Here is a 20,994-nt window from a genome sequence, read left to right on the forward strand (position 1 = left end):
CAGGAATACCTTAAAGCAACCATTACGTTCTTGAGAAATAAAATTTCCAGTGTTAAAGTGCCAATCAGAAAATCGTCTGTGTTATTTTCCAGCCAAGGTACATGAAACTCATTCATGAGGACACCCATTAAAAAGACAACATTTCCTTCAATAGTGGAACTGTTAGTTTGTATCTTTGGGGTGCACAAAAGGGGGCGAGCCAGGCAGACAGACCCAGGGTGTCATAAAGTTACCTCAGGGAAGGGGCAAGCTTTTACAGAAAGGGATTCTTAGAGGCAGAACTTATGTCCTATACTGTGGACACAAGGGATAGTCTCAGATACAGCCCTAATAGGTACCTGGCCACAGTTGTGCTGGAAGAGGCCTCTCTTTTGTATAAAAGAAAAGGAAATAGAATAAAACCCTCGAGTGCATGAGGGAATACAGAAAGGCTAAGGGGAGCAATAGGGGGGAGGCTCGGTTTACCCCAGACCATCCCTGTTAGTTATTTTAATAAGTGAGAGGTAGAATAAATAAGACGGAAGCAATATTTTTTTTCCTATGGGAAGCCGCGTTCCGACTTCCGAACTATTCAACCCACAAATGTGCATTCGGAATGGATTAAGTTCATAAATCGAGGGACCACTGTATATATAACCTGAGCCTGTGATGCTGGGGTTCACAGCATCAACACCCCATACGGTCTTTTTTCCCCTCCTATAGCCATAGCCTTGGATTCAAGTAGAAATCAGCCATGGCTCTCTCTCTCTCTGCCTTTCCATCCTGCAGCTTTTTGCATCTGGCTTCTAGCTCATATAACTCTTCTCAACTTTGGCTTTATCTGTTGAGGGAGGGGGCTCTACCCATTTGCCATCTAGCACGAGCCCTTTGATACTTTGTTGTTTTAATTAGCTATTAGCTTTTGTTGGATCCAGGGATTAGAAGTGTCTGGCACTCAGTTTGGCACCTGGAGCCTTGATTAAATTCTAACACTTAAAAGGATCCAGGAATTTAGAGGTCTAGCACCCACAAACTCACAACACTATTCAGCCAAATAAAAACTTACCTTGCTGTTTGCCACAAACAGTTCTTTACTTTTTAGATGTCTTACAATTTGTAGATAAATTTTGCTATTGTGTAAGCATTCAGAAAATAAAGCATAAGTTTTAAATTGTTTCAAATATGCTTCATGTATTGTATTTTTTCAGGTTTATCTATAGATTATGCAGAAAACAGGCTTTATTGGATCAGTTCAGGAAATGGAACCATAAACCGATGCAATTTAGATGGTGGCGGTTTTGACGTAATAGATTCAATGAAAGAAGAACTAACGAAAGCTACAGCCTTAACCATTATGGGTAAGTAAACAGCTAAATAAGCATGTTTGATATTCAGCATTTCATTTTCCTGTCAGCCTTTCAAAGTAACTCCCACGTTGCTCTGAAAGTACTTTCTTAGTATAATTTTTTGAAGTTAGCATCTTTTATTTTAATTTTTTTTGTTTAAACTATTGTTTGATGGATAAATTTCCATTGAGCTATAGTATAGAAATCTTCTTTTAAACTAGATGGTTTTAGAAACTTTGGAAGTTAGGTGATTTTGGGAGTGCATTATTTATCCGTGGGAGTCTCTCTGCTCCACAGTGAATATAACATTATCAGTTACAGCCCCTTTTCCATATTTGTAACAAACCTTTCCATACCTCCCTTTTTGGTATTGTGGAATATGCGGCTTTTAGTATTTAGCTATGCAAGTAAGTGAGGGCTGCTATTAAAGAATGAAGATCAGTTTCTAGAATTGTTAATTTAGGACTGGTACAGGTATACTATGCCTCATCCATTAAGGACAGGGACCAGAGGTAGAAGAACCTAGGACAGCTCAGCCGATAGAGCATTACACTATTAAACTTAGGTCTGTGGGTTCAAACTCCACATTGGGCAAAAGATTCCTGCATTGTAGGGGGTTGGACTAGATGACCCTCATGGTCCTTTCCAATGCTAGCATTCTATGATTCTTGCAAATTCTTGCTTGATATAAATACTGCTTTGAAAAAATTGAGGGTGGATCTACATTCATGTTTAACGCTAAAAAAAAGTTAAGGAATGGTTCTGATAACCATATAGCCATATGACATTCTTTTTAAACGTTAATAATGTGTTATTAAAATGTGACACCAGAGCGCTCTGCAGAGCAACTAGCTGTCATAAATTAGGTAGACCTTGTGGAAAGGAAGCAAAAGAGAAACCAAATGGGACTTATTTTGTCCTGATCTTTTATAACGATATTTCTAATATTGTTCTAATAACGTTTAAATGGTGAATGTAGATCCAGCCCCAGAAAGACGGACATCCCACCACACAAGCACACAATTTTGTAACAAGTTTTGGGGTTTTGTTTTGTTTTTTAAGGAGGAGACCATAGCACCATGGTATGCTTCAAATGAATTTCAAATCCTCGTTATAAATCCTGGCAATTGTGGCACCCTTGTTAGTAACCATGGCTTTAGTTGGTGTAGCCACACAATATTAGCCATGATAAATTGCTGCTGGTCACTGGAGGTGCTGCAGGCCTTTCTTAAACCTCAGAAGAGCAGGTAGCCCACTCCTTGATATCTGTAGTTAAAGGTAAATCCTTAGGATTTGCAGGGCTTGGAGAGGGATCTGGTGCTGGTGGGTCTGTGTTGGATGGACCAGGGAGTAGGTCCATTTCCTAAGAGCTGCTGCTTTTCAGGGACTCTGAATCCAAGGACTCTGCGTGTGCAGCTGTGATGGGGACAAAGGATGTTATGAACGTTGTGCAACCTCTCCTACCTCATCTTCCATAGGAGAATGCAGGGTAGCTTGCTGCTGTGTTGGTAACAAGTAGGGTTTGGGGGCATGCTGGTGTCATGTGTGGCAGTGGTTCGCCTCATTGCCTGTTCTGCACTTTGGGAGTGGAAATAAACGAGTCAGGGATGGTCATTTAATTGGACTGGCTAGGCCATAACTAGGCGTCACAGCTGCAGATACAGTAAAGGAGGGTCAAACTGTCATAATTCTTAAACATAAGGTTTTGTAGCTTGGGCATTTATATCTAATGCGAAGACCCATGCAATTATTTATAGCAATTAGTAACGAAGTATGTATAATTTGTGGTGGTTTGGCCAGTAAAAGTGGTGCTTCTGAGGAATAAACACATGTGACAAGTTATTTTAACCCCACCTGCATCTTACAATGTAATACTATGTAGTATCTGGAATTGGCAATGACCAGCAGTATTGGAGGTGATTTTAAAAAGCAACAACAACAAAACAGGCAGGAAAGGATCCATTACTCTTATTAAGAATAACTGTGTGGTTTTGCGTGGCATTGCAGTGATCCACTGATGAAACCAAACTGCTTTGTGAGATTTATTCATACAAAGTTAGAAGTCTAAGGCAAGTTTACCTTTTGTTTTTCTGTTATTCATGGAGTTTGAGGAACTGCAGAACGCTGCTTAGACTAAATCAGGCTTCCTCAACCTCGGCCCTCCAGATGTTTTGGGACTATAATTCCCATCATCCCTGACCACTGGTCCTGCTAGCTAGGGATAATGGGAGTTGTAGGCCAAAAACATCTGCAGGGCCGAGGTTGAGAAAGCCTGGACTAAATCCTTCCCTGTATCCACAAGGCAACTCTCCTCATTATGCTCAAAACATAATGTCATGTTCTCCACTGTACTATGAAGGATCCTGTATCGCAGGCATCCCCAAACTTCGGCCCTCCAGATGTTTTGGACTACAATTCCCATGATCCCTAGCTAACAGGACCAGTGGTCAGGGATGATGGGAATTGTAGTCCCAAAACATCTGGAGGGCCGAGGTTGAGGAAGCCTGATTTAGTCTAAGCAGCGTTCTGCAGTTCCTCAAACTCCATGAATAACAGAAAAACAAAAGGTAAACTTGCCTTAGACTTCTAACTTTGTATGAATAAATCTCATCTGGAGGGCCGAAGTTTGGGGATGCCTGCTGTATCGTGATGTCATCACATAGTACATTTTCCCAGCTCTAATGTAGCTTATTGGCAGCCACTGACAGGATTAGGAAAATGTACAATGAGGTGATGTCACAACAACATAGTGTAAGTGATCCTTCACATTACAGGAGAGATGGGGAAAGGGATCGTGAGGATGCGCTTCCCTGATTGGAGCTGACAGACAGGGCAGTAAAAGCAAATCACTATTTTTTTTTAAAGTTAGTTAAAAATGTGAAACTGGAAATGTTCAGAGTTTGGGTATTTAATCAGGGTTGTCAAACTGTGATCTGTTGCCAACTCAGTGATTCCAGACTGTGCTCTGCTACTTACTCCAACTGCTAACTTTGCCAGTCTCAGAGGTAGTGGTGGAAGGGGGAGAGTCTGTTGCTGCTGTGTTTAGTTTCTTCTGCCTGCATCAGTGAGGGTGTGTTTTAATTTTGGGGGAGCAGAGAACACAAACGGGCAGTGCTGCTGGTGCCAACTACCAGACTCTGCCTGCACCACTACCAGACCCATTTGGTTTGCCAGCACTATGGGCACATATGAGCCTGACGTCGGCACTGCCAAAGAGGCAGGAAGGATCAAAAACTGAACTATTTTAAATTAGTAATGATTATTACTTGTTGTCATGGGAGCTGGTAATGCTTTTAAAACTTAGGGTATTTTTTTTTAAGTTTTAAAAAACAATTCTGCAACAATTCACGATGCCTGGCTCTATGAGAAGGAGGGTTCCTTTGGCTCTAGTGTGGTGTAGTGGTTAAAAGCGGTAGACTCATAATCTGTGGAACCAGGTTCGCGTCTCTGCTCCTCCACATGCAGCTGTTGAGTGACCTTGGGCTAGTCACACTTCTTTGAAGTCTCTTAGCCCCACTCACCTCACATAGTGTTTGTTGTGGGTAAGGAAGGGAAAGGAGAATGTTAGCCACTTTGAGACTCCTTCGGGTAGTGATAAAGCGGGATATCAAATCCAAACTCTTCTTGTTGTTGAGAGCCCAGGTGCCTAGGGAGCTGTTGGTGAAGAACGTGTGTTTGTTTTGTTTTTAAAGTAATATAGAGGAGGAAGGAGGAGGAGGAGGATAGACAGCTCTGCTGCTGTAAGAAGTAGGATTAGTGGTGACTGGGGATCCCTGGATCATGCTGAAGACCCCTTGATGTTTGCCACTGGCCCTGCAAATTGTGATGGGTACTCTGATGGTGTCTGTGCAGGGGGAATGGTCTCACGTTCCATTGTCAGCATCACCAGTTAAAGAGCATAAATGGTAGGAGGACTGCATGCCAGAAACATAGTTGCCAGACAGAATAGGGCAGCACTGTGCTAGTCAAATTAATAGCTCAACTAAGTCTGAGGACGCGGGTGGCACTAAACCACAGAGCCTAGGGCTTGCCGATCATAAGTTTGGCGGTTCGAATCCCCGCAATGGGGTGAGCTCCTGTTATTCAGTCCCTGCTCCTGCCAACCTAGCAGTTCAAAAGCACATCAAAGTGCATGTAGGTAAATAGGTACCACTCCGACAGGAAGGTAAATGGCATTTCCATGCGCTGCTCTGGCTCGCCAGAAGCGGCTTAGTCATGCTGGCCACATGACCCGGAAGCTGTCTGCGGACAAACACCAGCTCCCTGGGCCTATAGAGTGAGAGGAGTGCCGCAACCCCAGAGTCATCTGCGACTGGACCTAATGGTCAGGGGTACCTTTACCTTTACCTAAGTCTAAGCAGCTAATTAAATTCATATTCCCCCAATAGCTGTTTCAATAGCTACCGTTTCTGTTGCTTACTAAGTAAAATGATGAAATTGCATCTTCTGTACATATTCAGAAGTGCTCACTTAGCCCTTAAATTTTTGTGCATCCTGCTGCCCATTTTTTGTAAGGAGAACAAATTCCCCTCATGCACCCTTTGCCTGAATCAAACTCCTCTTCCCAGTTAGCTTTCCTGGAGAAAGATGGGTCTGTAAGGGATTTTTCTTCTCACAAATATATCATCACTGAAGAACAATTAGCATGGCTTGCCTCACTTTACCTCTTATGGGTGGTCAGGAGTAGCCATGGGGAGCAGCAGCATTGCAGTGTCCTGGTAGCAGTGTCACTTTTGCATGCAGGGCCAGGGTGGGGATGGGGCAGGATTGCAGATGGCCTCTGTATGCAGAGAGGAAGACCCCAGCCCAGTTGGTGAAATCAACAATGAGTGGAGATAGAGTTATTCACTCTCTGTTTTTCATAAGTCTGGGCAACAATGCTGCAAGGCCAGTGTTGATGTGTTCCTCTCATATGTGAGTCCTGGGGCAGTTCCCTTCAGTTCCACCCCCCCCCAGCTCCACTTCAGACATATTGCATTTTGTAGCAAGTAGCAATAAAGTTGAGAACCAACACCCTTCTTCCTTAGAAAGGCATCCTGATTTAGGCATTGATTTAGGCATTGATTTGGATTTTCTTAGACACTCTACATCTGGTGAACAGTGATGAGGTGTACAAAATCAATGCAGGTCACGGTGGATTTGCAAGGGGCAGAGGGGTCTTCTTTGGAGATGTTCTTTAGTCTTGTTCAAGCCCATCCCACATGTGACTAAAAAGTAATGTAAATATGTCAAACAAGCTTTTGTTAGTTAAGTGATAAATATAATATACTAGAACAAATAAACTAGGCACATAATTGATAAAATATGATACTGACTGTGCAAATTAGAATTAAGTATTGTTCCAGTAGTCAAACTTTCTGAAATGCACGTATCAGCTGTGCACTTTTATATACTCTTATGTAATGTAAAATTGCTCATATTCGTTGTGTACCATGCTGATTTTAACAAAGATTTAATGGAAAGGTTCCCTGTTTTCCCCCATCTCATTTTCTGTGATAACCACGGGCAAAGGCAAAAAGTTCCTTTCCAATTCTTCATGTTTGTTTTGTATATGCACCAGGATATGCATGCACCCTAGCAAAATTGCCATAGGATTTGATAACCAATAATTAAGACTGTAACTACTACAATGACATACATTTTTTATTGAATACAGAGGCAAGCAAATGACAAATACTTTGAATACCTGAAGTGTTTTACTTATTTCACACAGTATAGAAATGTAGAAAGTTGTAGCTTACATTTTAAATAAACTGATGCATGCATTACATTACATGATATATGATTATATTATATTAGACTTCACCTAAACAGATATCCATCTACATATTGTTTAGCAATTCAAGGAGTCTTGAATTGATTATAATGACAGGCAATATTCACTATAACAGATGTTAAATATATACAGTCGTACCTCCGCTTATGTATCCCTCTGCTTACGTAAACTTCGGGATACGTAAGCGGCAAACCCCAGAAGTATATTTTCTGATTTTTGCTGCGCACACATGCACAGAAGTGCTCTACCGTCGCTCGTGTGTGTGCAGAAGTGGTCCCTCCGGTTGTGGAAACCTCAGGATTCAACCGGTGCTTCGGAATGGATCTCGTCCGCAACCGGGGGTACCGCTGTACACCTAAATTTTCTAACTGCCACAATATTCTTAAGCACATTAGCAGTAATATATGAAATATGTCTGGACAATTTGTCCAGTTTTAAGTACAGTATATGGTTGTCATCTCTTAAGGATTTAAACCATCATTAATGAAAATTAATGCCCCGTCAGAATCTGTATTCAAAGTATTGTTTCAACTCTTAAAGGAAAACATGTATCACTAAGTATAGAAGTGTTACTGTGTCTGTGTGTGTGTTTGTGTGTGTGTGCTCTCATACAGGTATGTGTATATATATATATATATATATATATATATATATATATATATATATATACACACACCTGTATATCATTATAAACCAACTACAGTAATAAGTTTATAATTAGCTACTGGAAAACACTGTTGGCATAAATCAATTATATATTTTTAAATGTAACATAATACTTAAAATATTAAAATAAAATAGCATGTGAATAGCACAGGTAGGTATTTTAATTTGATCTGTCTATTCTAATATTGATACACTTTAATATTATCCAGTTAATAAACTATTTAAGTGAAAACAAATGTCTGTGCTTAAGAATGTGCGAAGGACACTTAAAAAGTATACAAGTTTTCTGCTTACATAGCACACTTGCTGTCTGTATAAAATAGATGGAACTTAAGCTGTGTTATGCTATGTTTTCTCTGTTCCAACTGAATGGGAACAAACATTGCTCTTTAGCTTAAGGTTATGTATTTGGCAGGTGAGCATAGAAAATCTCCTTTTGAATAACTAGGCTCTTTTATTTCTTTACTTGCAAACATTGAAATGTCAAGTCTTCCTGGTTCCTCAAAATGTAGTTTATTGCCTAGGCTTTGTGTGACTGGGACTTTTAGTTCCTGAGCTTAGTCAAATTTATTAATGGTTTTCCCCCCCAATTTGACGAAATTACAGCTTCTACTGTAATTAAAAAAATAGTGGTACAAAGGAAATGACATTGGCTCACAGTTAGATTTTAATGGGATTTCTGCAGCCTAAGAAGGATTTTAGCCATTGTCACTGCAAAGATGAAAACAAGATAACAGCATGTGGCTATTTTTGAGAATTCTGTTTTGATTTTTTGAATTTTTTTTAATTGTATAGGTGCAGGAGACTGCAAAGAAGGCCAATACTCTAAGGGCTAGTGATGAGATAACCCTGTGCTGAATTGTCTTCTAATTCTAATGTCTGTTGTGAAAAATGATTCTGTGATCTGAGAACAAAGATAACAGGATTGTCTAATTACATGATTGGAATTAGCAGGAGAGGTAGGTGGACTAGAGACTATTTACTATTTATGCAAATAGCAACTATCTTAATTAGTAGCTCAATAGGCAGAAGAGCCTCGCCATTACATGTTCCTTTGGGGTATGCTGAAGACATGTTGCTCAGATTACACAGGGAAGCTCCCATTTGCAGAGTTACCTGGTACTGTATAGGACTTGACAGGGAGCAAGAATTTTGTTAGGCCTATTAGTCAAACAGTACTGTGAATATTCCGCTTATTAATTTCATAGGGAGTTACTATTAGAACACTTCTTTGTTTGATTGAAGTCAACAGAGTCTGACTCCTGATTGCCTCACTTTTGCAATGCTAGAACAGTGGAGGGTATGGCTAACATACTAAACAATATCTAGCAATGATACTGACCACAGCAAATATAGTCTCTCATTGCATGGATTGTTGGGTTCCCGTTACAGCATTTATATATGGGTAGCCTAGGCATGCAATATATATATATACAGTACTGTGAGTTTTGATGCATCATAAATAACGTAGGAAAGGTGAAAGTGTTTGTTATAGTGAGTATAATTTGTCTTCGTACTGGAGGAGGATAGTGTTGCCTACCTTTTTCTCTATTTGCATGTTGTTGTTCTGTATCCATCTAACAGAACTGGGCCAGGCTTGATGATCTGGTTCATAATTAGAAATTCTCTTTCATAGTTCCATCGTTTTATTTAATGCTGTTGCTGTCCCCATCTTATGTCCATGCCGGTGGCTGTAAATAAACACATTCATTGTACCTCTTCAGAAACATTTACAATAATAATGTGTATAGAACAATCTTTTCACAGAATTATTGGTTAGGAGATGCCATTATCATTTTATAAATTTATCATATTGCACAGGAAGTGGATACCATTACATTTGGACTTAATTATCCTGTTTAAAGTGTTAGAAAAAAATGCATTAGTTATTACTGCGGTTCAGTGAGGCATTCACAATGTATGCACAAAGCATCTGTATAGATTCCTAATAAACACTTTGAATTTCTATGCATTATGAGTAAGAAAAGAACGAGTGTGCCATTGGTTATTTATATATGAAATGACGTGATACATATATTTGGGCTCCAATCCTATACCTACTTCCTGGGTGATAACCCCCATTGAACTCAATGACTGGGATCCAGTTGATGCCCTTATGCTCACAGAAGGACCTTTGATCCAATGGATGCCTACTCCGACAGAAAAAGAGGGGAGGCATATTTTACTGATTCCCCTCAACCTTGCATCCCTGAAAACCAGCGTCAAATAATTAGGTGATTCTCCATAAGAGGGTGACATAGGGGAGGGGGAAAGACAAAATGATAATACTCCCTTCCCCTTTCAGCAGTAGACATGTCTGTTGGATCAAAAGGCTACCCCTTCCATGAGTGCAGTGGGATATATTGCTGAGTAGACATGTGTAAGATTGTTTTCTGTTAATCATAGCTGCTTTGATTTTCAGTTCTCATATTTGCTTCAAGAGAATTTTTTAAAAGTAAATTAATTATATGTAGATATGCCTGACTTACAAAATATCAGATATATATGGGATCAGCAGCCCACTTTATTGCACTATTGCAATATAGTGACTTCTAAGTTTAAAAAGCAATTGATGAGGTATTAAAGGGAATTGGCTTCAGTGGGAGTGGGTGGATGCCACTGATGTCCCCATAATGTCCTCGAGTTGTACTACAACAGGTCATTTGCAGGGAAGGGGTAGATTTGGCTGCCAAGAGAAGCTCTGTCACTCCCATGGTCAGCAGAGGTAGCATAAAGAAAAGGATTGAGAAGGACCACTGCACCATCACCAAGGATAAGCCCCCTGAATTTTTAAAAAAGAATTGGTTACAGGTAGGTAGCCGTGTTGGTCTGGATCGAAGTAAAATAAAAAAATTCCTTCAGTAGCACCTTAAACTTAGTTGGTCTTTAAGGTGCTACTGAAGGAATTTTTTTATTTAAAAAAGAATTTTAACCCTTCAAGTCATACCTATTTTCAGGAGAGTGATTTTGGCCCCTCCTAAAATTTGAGCCAAGTGTTCTGATTTGTGAACTATCAGCCCCATAAATTACTTTTTTCTTGGTTGATTCAATAAAAACACAAAAGTGGGGAGTGGGGAGGAGATTAAACCTTCGGTGAGGGTGTGTGTTTTGTGTGAGAGCGTGGAGAAAGGAGGCTGAGTATTATAGGTTGTTGGGCTATTGAGTTGTAAATTAATTAAAAGCAAGCAGCTCAGTGGAATTAGGGAACTGTTTAGACTTTGTTGTTCTCTGTGGAAAGCTGACCTAAGGCATTCTATGATGCAACAGGACTCTATCCCCTTGGCGACATTAGCATATCACTAGGTAGACCCAGGTGAAGGCGCTGACCTGGTATTCTGAGAGCATATTTTTTGCAATGTTAACTAGTGATAAGGGCTTATTGGTTGTCAGGCAATTCAGCAAACAATAAAAAAGGAGCTGGTCTTCTAATGGCTAGGATTTGTGCTATTAAATGACTTTGCTATTTAATTATTTATGACATGTGTTTGTTGCCTCATTGGTGATGTTTAGTCGTTTAGTCATGTCTGACTCTCCGTGACCAGAGCACACCAGGCACTCCTGTCTTCCACTGCCTCCCGCAGTTTGGTCAGACTCATGTTGGTAGCTTTGAATACATTGTCCAACCATCTCGTCCTCTGTCACCCCCTTCTCCTTGTGCCCTCGATTTTTTCCAACATCAGGGTCTTTTCCAGGGAATCTTTTCTTCTCATGAGGTGGCCAAAGTATTGGAGCCTCAGCTTCAGCATCCGTCCTTCCAGTGAGCACTCAGGACTAATTTCCTTAAGAATGGATAGGTTTGATCTTCTTGCAGTCCATGGGACTCTCAGGAGTCGCCTCCAGCACCATAATTCAAAAGCATCAGTTCTTCAGCGATCAGTCTTCTTTATGCTCCAGCTCTTACTTCTAGCTCCTTCATGGATCACTGCCTTGTCGTGGCAAAGGGGCTTGAATAACTCAGAGAAGCTATGAACTATGCCATGCAGGGCCACCCAAGATGGACAGGTCATAGTAGATAGTTTTGATTAAACGTGATCCACCTGGTGCAGGAACTGGCAAGCCACTCCATTATCCCTGCCAAGAAAACTCCATGTTGCCTCATTAGAAGAGAACACTTAAGCAGATATGTCAAGAGACAGCATCTTAATAAGACCTTAGGAGACACAACTGCTTCCTCTTCAGGAAGCCTGCCATTTTGCACCCTTGGCCAGCAGAGGGATGCCTGCCCCACGCCCTGCAGACTGACTGGTTGAGAGCCTACATTGGCTCAATCTGCCAGGGGAGTGGGGCTGACGAGGTCTTCTTTTTTTGGGGGGGGGATGGCTTTGGAGGAATGACATCATGTTCCCTGGGGATGGCCTTGCCCTAATTGTTTAAAATGTTTTAAGTTGTTTTAACTGCTTTTTAGTGTGTGTGTGTGTGTTTTAATTTGGGGGTTTTTGCCTTTAAGTAAGGGAGGTAAGATGTGCCTGGGAAGAGGGGAGCTGGGGAGAGCAGTGGGGGACTCCACTTGCAATAGTTCTAAGCAATGGGAGGTATGGGGTGGGGCAGGCCTCATAAGGGGCACACAACCAACCAGATGCTTGTGTGAAACCCACAAGCAGGACCTGAGCACAATAACACTCTCCCCTCCTGTGGTTTACAGCAAGTGATATTCAGAAGCATATTGCCTCTGACCGTGGCAGCACAGCATAGTTATGGTACTAGGTAAAGGTAAAGGGACCCCTGACCATTAGGTCCAGTCGTGACTGACTCTGGGGTTGCGCGCTCATCTCGCATTATTGGCCGAGGGAGCCGGCGTATAGCTTCCAGGTCATGTGGCCAGCATGACAAAGCCGCTTCTGGCGAGCCAGAGCAGCACATGGAAATGCCATTTACCTTCCCGCTATAGCGGTTCCTATTTATCTACTTGCATTTTGATGTGCTTTCGAACTGGTACTAGCTATTGAATTTGTCTAACCCTTTCTTAGAAATCCATCTAAACTGGTGGCTGTCACTTCCTGCTTTGAGTTTAGCTATGTTCTGTGTGCTGAAGAACTGGATATTCCAACATACAACTTCACACGAATTGTAGTGTCATGAGAGAGGGAGGAGAAAAAAATTCTGTATCCACTTTCTGCACGCCATGAATCATTGTATAAACTTATGTCATGTCACTTCTTACCTTTCCTTCCGCACCAAAAAGCCATTCATGCTGCAATCTTTCCTCATAGGAGAATGGTTGTTTTCATTGCCCTTTTCAGAATCTTTTCCAACTCAAAAATATCCTTTTTGATGTAAGACAACAAGAACTGTACACATTATTCCAAATGCAGTTGCACCATAGATTTGTATAATTGTGTGATGATATAGGTTCTGTAGTTTTATTTTCAGTTCCTTTACTAATGATCCCAAGTATGGAATTTTCCTTTTTCACAGCTGTCAGTTGATTATTATTCATATTTAGAATTCCTGTGTGGACCCTTCAATAACATACTGATGATCCTGTGTTTTCTGATTGAAAATAATGAGCTTTTTTCAGCAAGAGAAAATACTAATTCATTTTACCTATTTTATTAATGTTTATTTAATGTATGCATTATTTAATTACATCCCACTTTTTGACCATATGATCTCTAAGGCAATTTATAACAATCAATTATTATTATTTTTTGAAAAAATCTTAGACAATTACATAAAACAGAACATATAGAACTTATATAAAGCAGACCACAGTAAGAGAACAATGGGTTTTATCCAACAAAGTCATCCCATTAGTGCAAGAGCTTTCCCCCCCCCCCCCAGGAAGTATTTGCTTAAATACTTCCTGGTTCCTCCAGCCTTCCCTAGGAGATTTGAGGGGCATGGGGTATGAGGAGAGGAGAGTGAAAGGAAGTCCCATTACAAATGTGGAAGTCCACATTAATATGACAATCTCCCAAATAAAGAGACAGGTAAAAATATGCGCCCCCTACAAAATGCAACAGTCCATATAAGAAAGACATCTTTCCCCATACATGTAAATTATGCTACAATACCTACAAGTATTGACCTACGGTCAATCCAGGATAGCAAAATCCACTTCCTTCACATGTGTGTTCTGGACACTTTTTTATTCTCCTAGGATTTTAAAAATATTTGGGCTTTTTAATAAGAACTAAGAAATTAATCCTAAGCCTGTGATCCTATGCACATTTACCAGGGAACTCAATTGTTCTTGCTTAAAGAGTAGCCTATGTATGTATAAGTATGTGCTGTAAAGGACTTTTACACTGTGTTTTTGTTTTTTAATGCTGCTTTTAACTGCATTCGGTTGTATTTTTGTATTGATAGAGTTTTATCATTTTATTTGTAAACTGCCTGGAAACCTGGTCTTGAAGGGTATGGTAGAAATTATTTAGTAAGATAAAGAAATGCATGGTGAGAAAGTAGGTGCCTGAATCCTAGTTTTGGTGGTGAACTTATTTGATTGTCTGGCATTTGCCTTAATAAAGAGTTACCCGTTCAAAAAATGAAAAAGCAACAGCAATAGACATGTCCTCTAAAATCTCTGCTCCTTCTTGCTTTTCCCCTTACCAGCCATTTTACCAGCACAAGTTGTCATAGGTTGCTAGGACTGGTCTCATAACTCCCAGGAAATAGTTCTGGAGCCATTGATAGTGCTGGCCTGCTCTGTGTTTTTAAAAGGCAACTTGCATGATGATTCTGTATATGATATCAGCCTTTGAGCCGTGCTTGTCCAGCTACAATGATTTTTGACAGAGGATGGGACTATTTATTTTAAGTTTAATTTTTATTGAGTGTAGATTGTACACATATACATATATTCTTGAGTTACTTACAACATAAATCCTTAAATTAATAAATTATACATCTACTCATACAAATCTTCTTCCACCTGTGACTTCCCACCACCTCACTGCGGCTTCTCTTTTGCAGTCCCCCCCCCTTACTGTGTTATTTGTTCTTTATTTTGTTTAGGTCTCCCAATTCTTTCTCTTTCAGTAATACTCTTTGCAAGATTTAGTCAAAACATAAACAGGATATAGTTTGAAGACAATGTGTTTTTTCATGTAATCTCTTACACGCAGCCAATCTTTTTGGGCTTTTTGAGTGGGTTGGCTATATGGAACTATATTTTAGTGTTGGAGCTAGGGGATGAACCTCCACTTGTGCTGAGAGCCTGGTACCCAGTGTTATAATATAATGCCTTTCTTCAAAACATAATAGACTAATTTGGTCCCTTAGAGTTCCTGGAATAGTTTTGATTGTGAACAAAAAAACAATCAAAACAGTTTCCGGAACTCTAGGGTATGGTATTTTGCTTCATATATCTGTGGTGTAGCTCATACAGCATCATGCATTGCACTTAATTAAACAATATTACTTTCTAATTGTTACTTATCTTAATTATTATTAATAGGGTGACAGGGAATTGTAAAAAAAAGAGGCTTTAGGTATTTGACAAATCTTTGCCATTTTTAGCACTGTAGTTGAACGTTATAGAACTGTCTTTGTTCATGGGTTGTTGTTTTTAATACATTGGATGGATGGTATTGTTTTTTGCTATTTGGCTATGTACCGGTATTTTGTGGATTTTTTGGTGTGTTTATGTTGTAAACTGCTTTGTGATCTTCGGATGAAGGGTGGTATATCAAATAAATAAATTCAACCACCCACATGCTATTATTTATTGTTCATTAAAAATGCTTAGGTATAGAGAAAAGGCATTTTTAAAATTAAATACAGTAATACATTAAAAACATTTTGCTTAATAAATAACTAAGTCACCAAATGGGAATCTATTTTTATATTAGAGTTGTTATATTAGTAAAGAAGTGTTTTTCTTTAATGATAAACATTATCTTTACAGATCGGAAGCTATGGTGGGCAGACCAAAACTTAGGCCAGCTGGGCACCTGCAATAAGAAAGATGGACGAAATCCCACAGTTCTGCGAAACAAAACTGCAGGAGTTGTACATATGAAGGTGTATGATAAAGCAGCACAACAAGGTAAACTGTATTTTCCATGATTATGATCAGTTCAATGGTTTGCTCCAGTGATCCGTGAGCAGAACTCCACTCTTCTCTCACAAATAGAATCAAATAAATTATTTTCACCAGTTATTCTTTCCTGCTATTATTTCCTTGTGTCCCCTGAAATTTCCCCCCAAAAGGGTTCAGAAGCCCTCTGGAGCCTAATTAGAGTTAGGGGGGGGGATGCCAAATAGTTTGGAAAGCGGCCATGTGATTAAAATATTTTATTAGAGAAGGTTTTGATAACTTTTCTCTGTAAAATATTGAAAACCTCATGGTTTGAAGACTTTAAAAAGTACATAAATTTGAAATACAATTATGATTGACTGAAAATATAAAATATAAAACTTAAATTTCATAATTTTTAAGAAAAATATTTTTATTGAAACAAATTTAACAAAACGGTTTATCAATCAATATACCCAATTACATTCCCCCCATTTTAATCTCTCCCAGCCCTCCCTCTCCCACCCTCCATGGACTTCCCTCAGCTCCCCTCTCTGGTTTGTTTACACATATTGTTCTCTCCATGTTGTAAAATTGTACATACATCTGTTCCACTAATAAATTTGTGGATGTTTATTCAAAACCTGCCAAGGAGTCCGAATCCTTTTGCTGTCTTTTTAAATAATTTGTAAAAAGTTCCCATTCTTCCTTGAAGTCACAATTGTCCTTCTCCTGCAGTTTGTATGTTAACTTTGCCAGTTTCGCATAGTTCCTCAGTTTTCCTTGCCATTGTTCTTTCATTGGTATTTCCTCATTCTTCTTTGTGCTAACAAGACTCTTGGCGCTGTTATAGCATACATGAATAAGTTCTTTGTTTTCCTTGGCAGGTCTTGTCCTAAGATCCCTAACAAATATGCTTCAGGTTTTTTTACAAATGTAATTTTGGACATTGTTTTCAATTTATTATATATCATCTCCCAAAACTTGTTGACTTCTCTACATTCCCACCACATATGATATAAAGTACCTTCTTTTTCTTTATGTTGTATTTGACCCAGCTTTGTACATTTTTGCCATTTTCACTGGTGTAATATACAATAATAATAATAATAATAATAATAATAATAATAATAATAATTTTTTATTTTTACCCCGCCCTCCCCAGTCAAAACCAGGCTCATTTTCATATAATCTTCCTTCAATAGAGAACAAACTGTGAATTTCAAACCTACCTTCCTTTCCTATGTATTTCCTGGAGACAAATTATATCCAATTTTTGTTTTGAAATTACATGTTCAATTCTGTTGTGTTTAACTTTGTCATTCAAACTGTTAACATTCCAAGTTAATATTTTAAGATTGGTCATTTTCAGAGTCATTTACAATATCCATCCCCCCCCCCCGCTGCTCCTTCCAGTGACAGCCGCTCCAAAGCAGCCCTTTGTTCTGCTAGTGTTTTAATGTCATGTCTGGCATCTAGACTCTTCTGTATTTTTCATAAAATTCCAAGGCCTGATTTTCTGTTGTCAGCCTGTATCTCTTTTTCATAAATGTGAATGAGATCCCCTCTGGGTATTCCCATTTGTATTTTATGTCTGCTCTTATCAGAGCTGATGTCAAAAACCTGTATCTCTGTCTTCTGATTTTAAGTTTAAAAGGGATTTCCCTAAAAATGTCCACCTTCTGTCCAGCGACCACAAGATTGTCCTCAAAGTTTTTCTTTTTTTTTTTAAGGATTGCATTCCTTACTTTTTTTTCTTTGTAACAAGTGTTAAAAGGACATCTCCTGGTTGCTTTCTCTGTCTAGTTTCCCTCATGCGAACTTTGAAACAGCCATTTCCACCACCCACTCTTGGCTCTCCCCCATCCAATCTGAAATTGCCTTTGCAACGTATGTTTCTAAATTATGTTCTTCCTCTGAAATTGGTAATCCTCTTATTCCCACTGTTTCCCCCCCCTCTCTTTTAGCTGCAAAAGAAGAACCTGGTCTTCTAAATCATTTTATCTCTCTTGAAGGCCTCCCACAGTCCCCATGACAGCTTTCTGTTCTTCTTTCAGATGGCCCAGTTCCTCACTATTTTTTTTCCAACTTGTCAACCTTGATTTCTATATTGTTAACCTTCTCACCCAGCTTCCCAAACTGTTTTGTCAAAAAGTTGGTAGATTTCTCCAAGTCTGAGTGCACTTGTTGCACCAGACTTTTCATTGACTGGGCCATCTCCTCCCTAAAATCAATAAATTGCTCTGTAAGAAAGTCAGTATAATCTGCCTTCATTGTTTTTTTTCTGTTATTGTCTCTTCCTGTAGACTTGCACGTTACTTCTCAATGGAGGCCTTCTTAGTAACAGCTCCCATATCATGTTTCACTTTTTTCACTTTTTACACTAGAGGGTTTCCCCACAGTTAGAATCTTTGTTATAGTCTGTTCAAGGCCACACCTGCATTTCTTAGTTCTTATTTTTCCACTCGCGAGCTGAACCAAAAAACTTCCCTTTACACTTTTGGGCCCTTTTCCCACCCCTGCAAATCTTTACAAAAAAGAAAAGAATGAACAAAAGGGAGAGAATCCAGCCAGCAAAAATAGAAATATATAGAAAAGTGAATGATATCTATCCCTTTCACCCAAAAATTAATTAATTAACTCGACCAAATCCTACGTATCAAGAATGGCAACCATATATCCAACAGGACACACATAAAACCAGAAAAAGTAAGCAAAACCAGCACAAATAGTCAATGCAGAATAATATACTTCTCTTCAGCGATTCCTGTCCTTTTCAAAAAGGTGGCGGTGAATGGAAAGTAGTCCTATTTTTTTAATTGTAATCCAATATGTTATAGTCCAGTTCTTTAGCTTTGTGATCCAAAATATTATAATCCAGATCTTCCAATTTTAAACTTTAAGAGCTATGCTTCCAAAGATATCAAAAGATGTTGAAGCATTACCTGTTGCAGGTAGTGTTGAAATAATTTCACCTGGTCTTCAGTAAGCATTTGTAATCCAATCCAACTCCAGCTATTCCAGGTTCTCTTTTCTTCCTGGGGGATTCCTGCCCCCAATATAGATAGAGAGTTCTCCTGCTTAGCTTTGGTTTTGTGCCTCCAAGTTCCAGGGTTTAGAGTTTTAGAGCCTATATTTCCAGTCTCTTCGTGCAAAAGTCTTTTTGCCTTCTTCTCTGCCAAATATCAATCTGTCAAATTGTATCTACCGACTGTCAACTTATATCACAAAGTTACCCTCTGAAGGGCAACCTGACACAACTGTAGCCAAAATGTATCCAAAAGAAAGACAGTCTCTTAAAACTTCAAGTTGCTAAAAAGTCTCCATTGGCAGCCACTACCATTCACAAAGGATTCCCTGCAGAGCCTGTCCCCAGAAATCAAAAGCTGACTCCCTTTTTGGCTTCCGTTTTACCAAATCAGATAATTTGCGCCTAATTTATTCTTTTTAAAAAAATTAAAAAACCTTTAATCGGAAGATCCAGTGCTTTTGGTGACAGTATGTGGCTTCGGCTGTAGGGTGCGATGGAGCTGTGAGTGCACTCAAGCCCCTTCCCCTCCCCCTCGCAACACCAGCGACGGGAAGATTGGGGTTAAGGCGAGTTCTCCTCGCTCTGCTGGGCCCCTGGAGTCTCCACTTGTCTGTGGGGGTTTTTTCCGGGGGGGTGGCACCTAGCCCTGGCACTCACCCCCCGAGCCCTAACAACCTGGACCGTGTCATCTTTTAGTCAGACGACACGGAGCACACCGCCATTCCGCTCCACAGTAGACCAGAAGTCCCTTAAATTTCATAATTAAATCAATTTGATGATTATTTTCCCACTGCAATATTTGCCCCCAAAAAGTGACCCTCCTTTTTAATTAAAATACTATATAAATATGTTTGTAATTCATGTCAGCATTACATGACTAAAGCCATAGTCCTACTTGTCTACTTCGAAGCAACTTCCCCTGGCCCCCAAATTGCCAGTGCTGGAGGCCCAATCTGGGTCAAGATCCTAGGGTGGTGCATAAGGTGCTTATGCTCCAGACTAAAACAATAAAATGTTTTTGCAATGCAAACTGTAGGTGTGGGTAGCCAACCCAGATTGGAACTCCAGTAGGGACAAATGGTTAAAGTGCCCCCTGCCCTGAAATTTAGGGCACCCATCTGGATCAAAGCTTTTACTCTGGTATTGTGGAACAGAACCTATACTCAAGGGCAGAATTAGGCAATTAAGGTCACGTGTAGTTTAGCCTTAACGTATTTTTATTTGACACATAAATGTTGCATTGTTTTCTATTTCACCCCCCTCCCCAACTCCATTGTATTATAGGTAGCAATTCATGTCAACACAGTAATGGAGGGTGTTCCCAGCTTTGCTTACCAACCTCAGAATCAACCCGGACATGCTTGTGTACAGTAGGCTATAACCTTCGGAAAAACCGTATGTCATGTCAAGGTACAGCTTCACTATTACAAAAAAATAAAATAAAATAATAATGCTTAGTAAAGGAAATAAATAAATAAAAACCACTGGAGTAATTTTCCTACTGCTTCATAGTTGGGAAATACAATGAATATTGTTACTCTGGATCAGGCATCCCCAAACTTCTGCCCTTCAGATGTTGTGGACTACAGTTCCCATCATCCCTGACCACTGGTCCTGTTAGCTAGGGATCATGGGAGTTGTAGGCCAAAACATCTGGAGGGCCGCAGTTTGGGGATGCCTGCTCTGGATCCTTCTGAGTGTATTTTTGGCATGTTATTGCTATTACAGGTTTTCCTATACTAACTTTATAGAATTTACAACATTAACTATGGTAATACAGGGATTTGTTGTAATTCCAATCTCTGCATTTTGATATTGATAACAGAAAGCTAGTTATTGCAGTTTCAGAAATAGTGATTTCGTAGCCTTTTGACATGTTGCTTCTAACAAACATATGGAAATATGCAAAACGCCCAAAGAAATTGTAACCAATGATTTCACTCTCTCTTTGTGTGTTTTCAAACTTTTCTATCAGCACTATATCAGTGTGTTAGTAAGTTGTACACATGCACTGAAATAATTGCTTGAAACAGCACTTTCAAATTATGTTCTTGGGAACACTAGGTTTCCTTGGAAGCTTATTGGGGTTTTTTATAAGAAAGGACATGATTTCTTGAAAGACAGCTTGTCTGCTATTATTGATGTTCCTCTTTAATGTTTGATTCATTCTCGGTTCACATAATCCTCTACAAGGCAAGAAAGTTAATGTGGGAAATGTTCTCTGAGTTTAGAAAGT

At 39.5% G+C, this 20,994-nt stretch overlaps 1 protein-coding gene across 1 annotated transcript in view; it reads left to right on the plus strand.

Annotated features, from left to right (window-relative positions):
* LRP1B (LDL receptor related protein 1B) overlaps positions 1–20,994 on the plus strand; it is a 743,096-nt gene that overhangs the window by 597,717 nt on the left and 124,385 nt on the right. Inside the window, exons 32-34 of the mRNA XM_060279545.2 lie at positions 1,188–1,337; positions 15,617–15,757; positions 20,043–20,168. Coding sequence (XP_060135528.2) covers positions 1,188–1,337; positions 15,617–15,757; positions 20,043–20,168 — 417 coding nt within the window. The remainder of the gene's footprint in view (positions 1–1,187; positions 1,338–15,616; positions 15,758–20,042; positions 20,169–20,994) is intronic.

This window comes from Zootoca vivipara, chromosome 1 (assembly GCF_965207765.1).
Source record: "Zootoca vivipara chromosome 1, rZooViv2.hap1.1, whole genome shotgun sequence".
Lineage (NCBI taxonomy): Eukaryota > Metazoa > Chordata > Lepidosauria > Squamata > Lacertidae > Zootoca > Zootoca vivipara.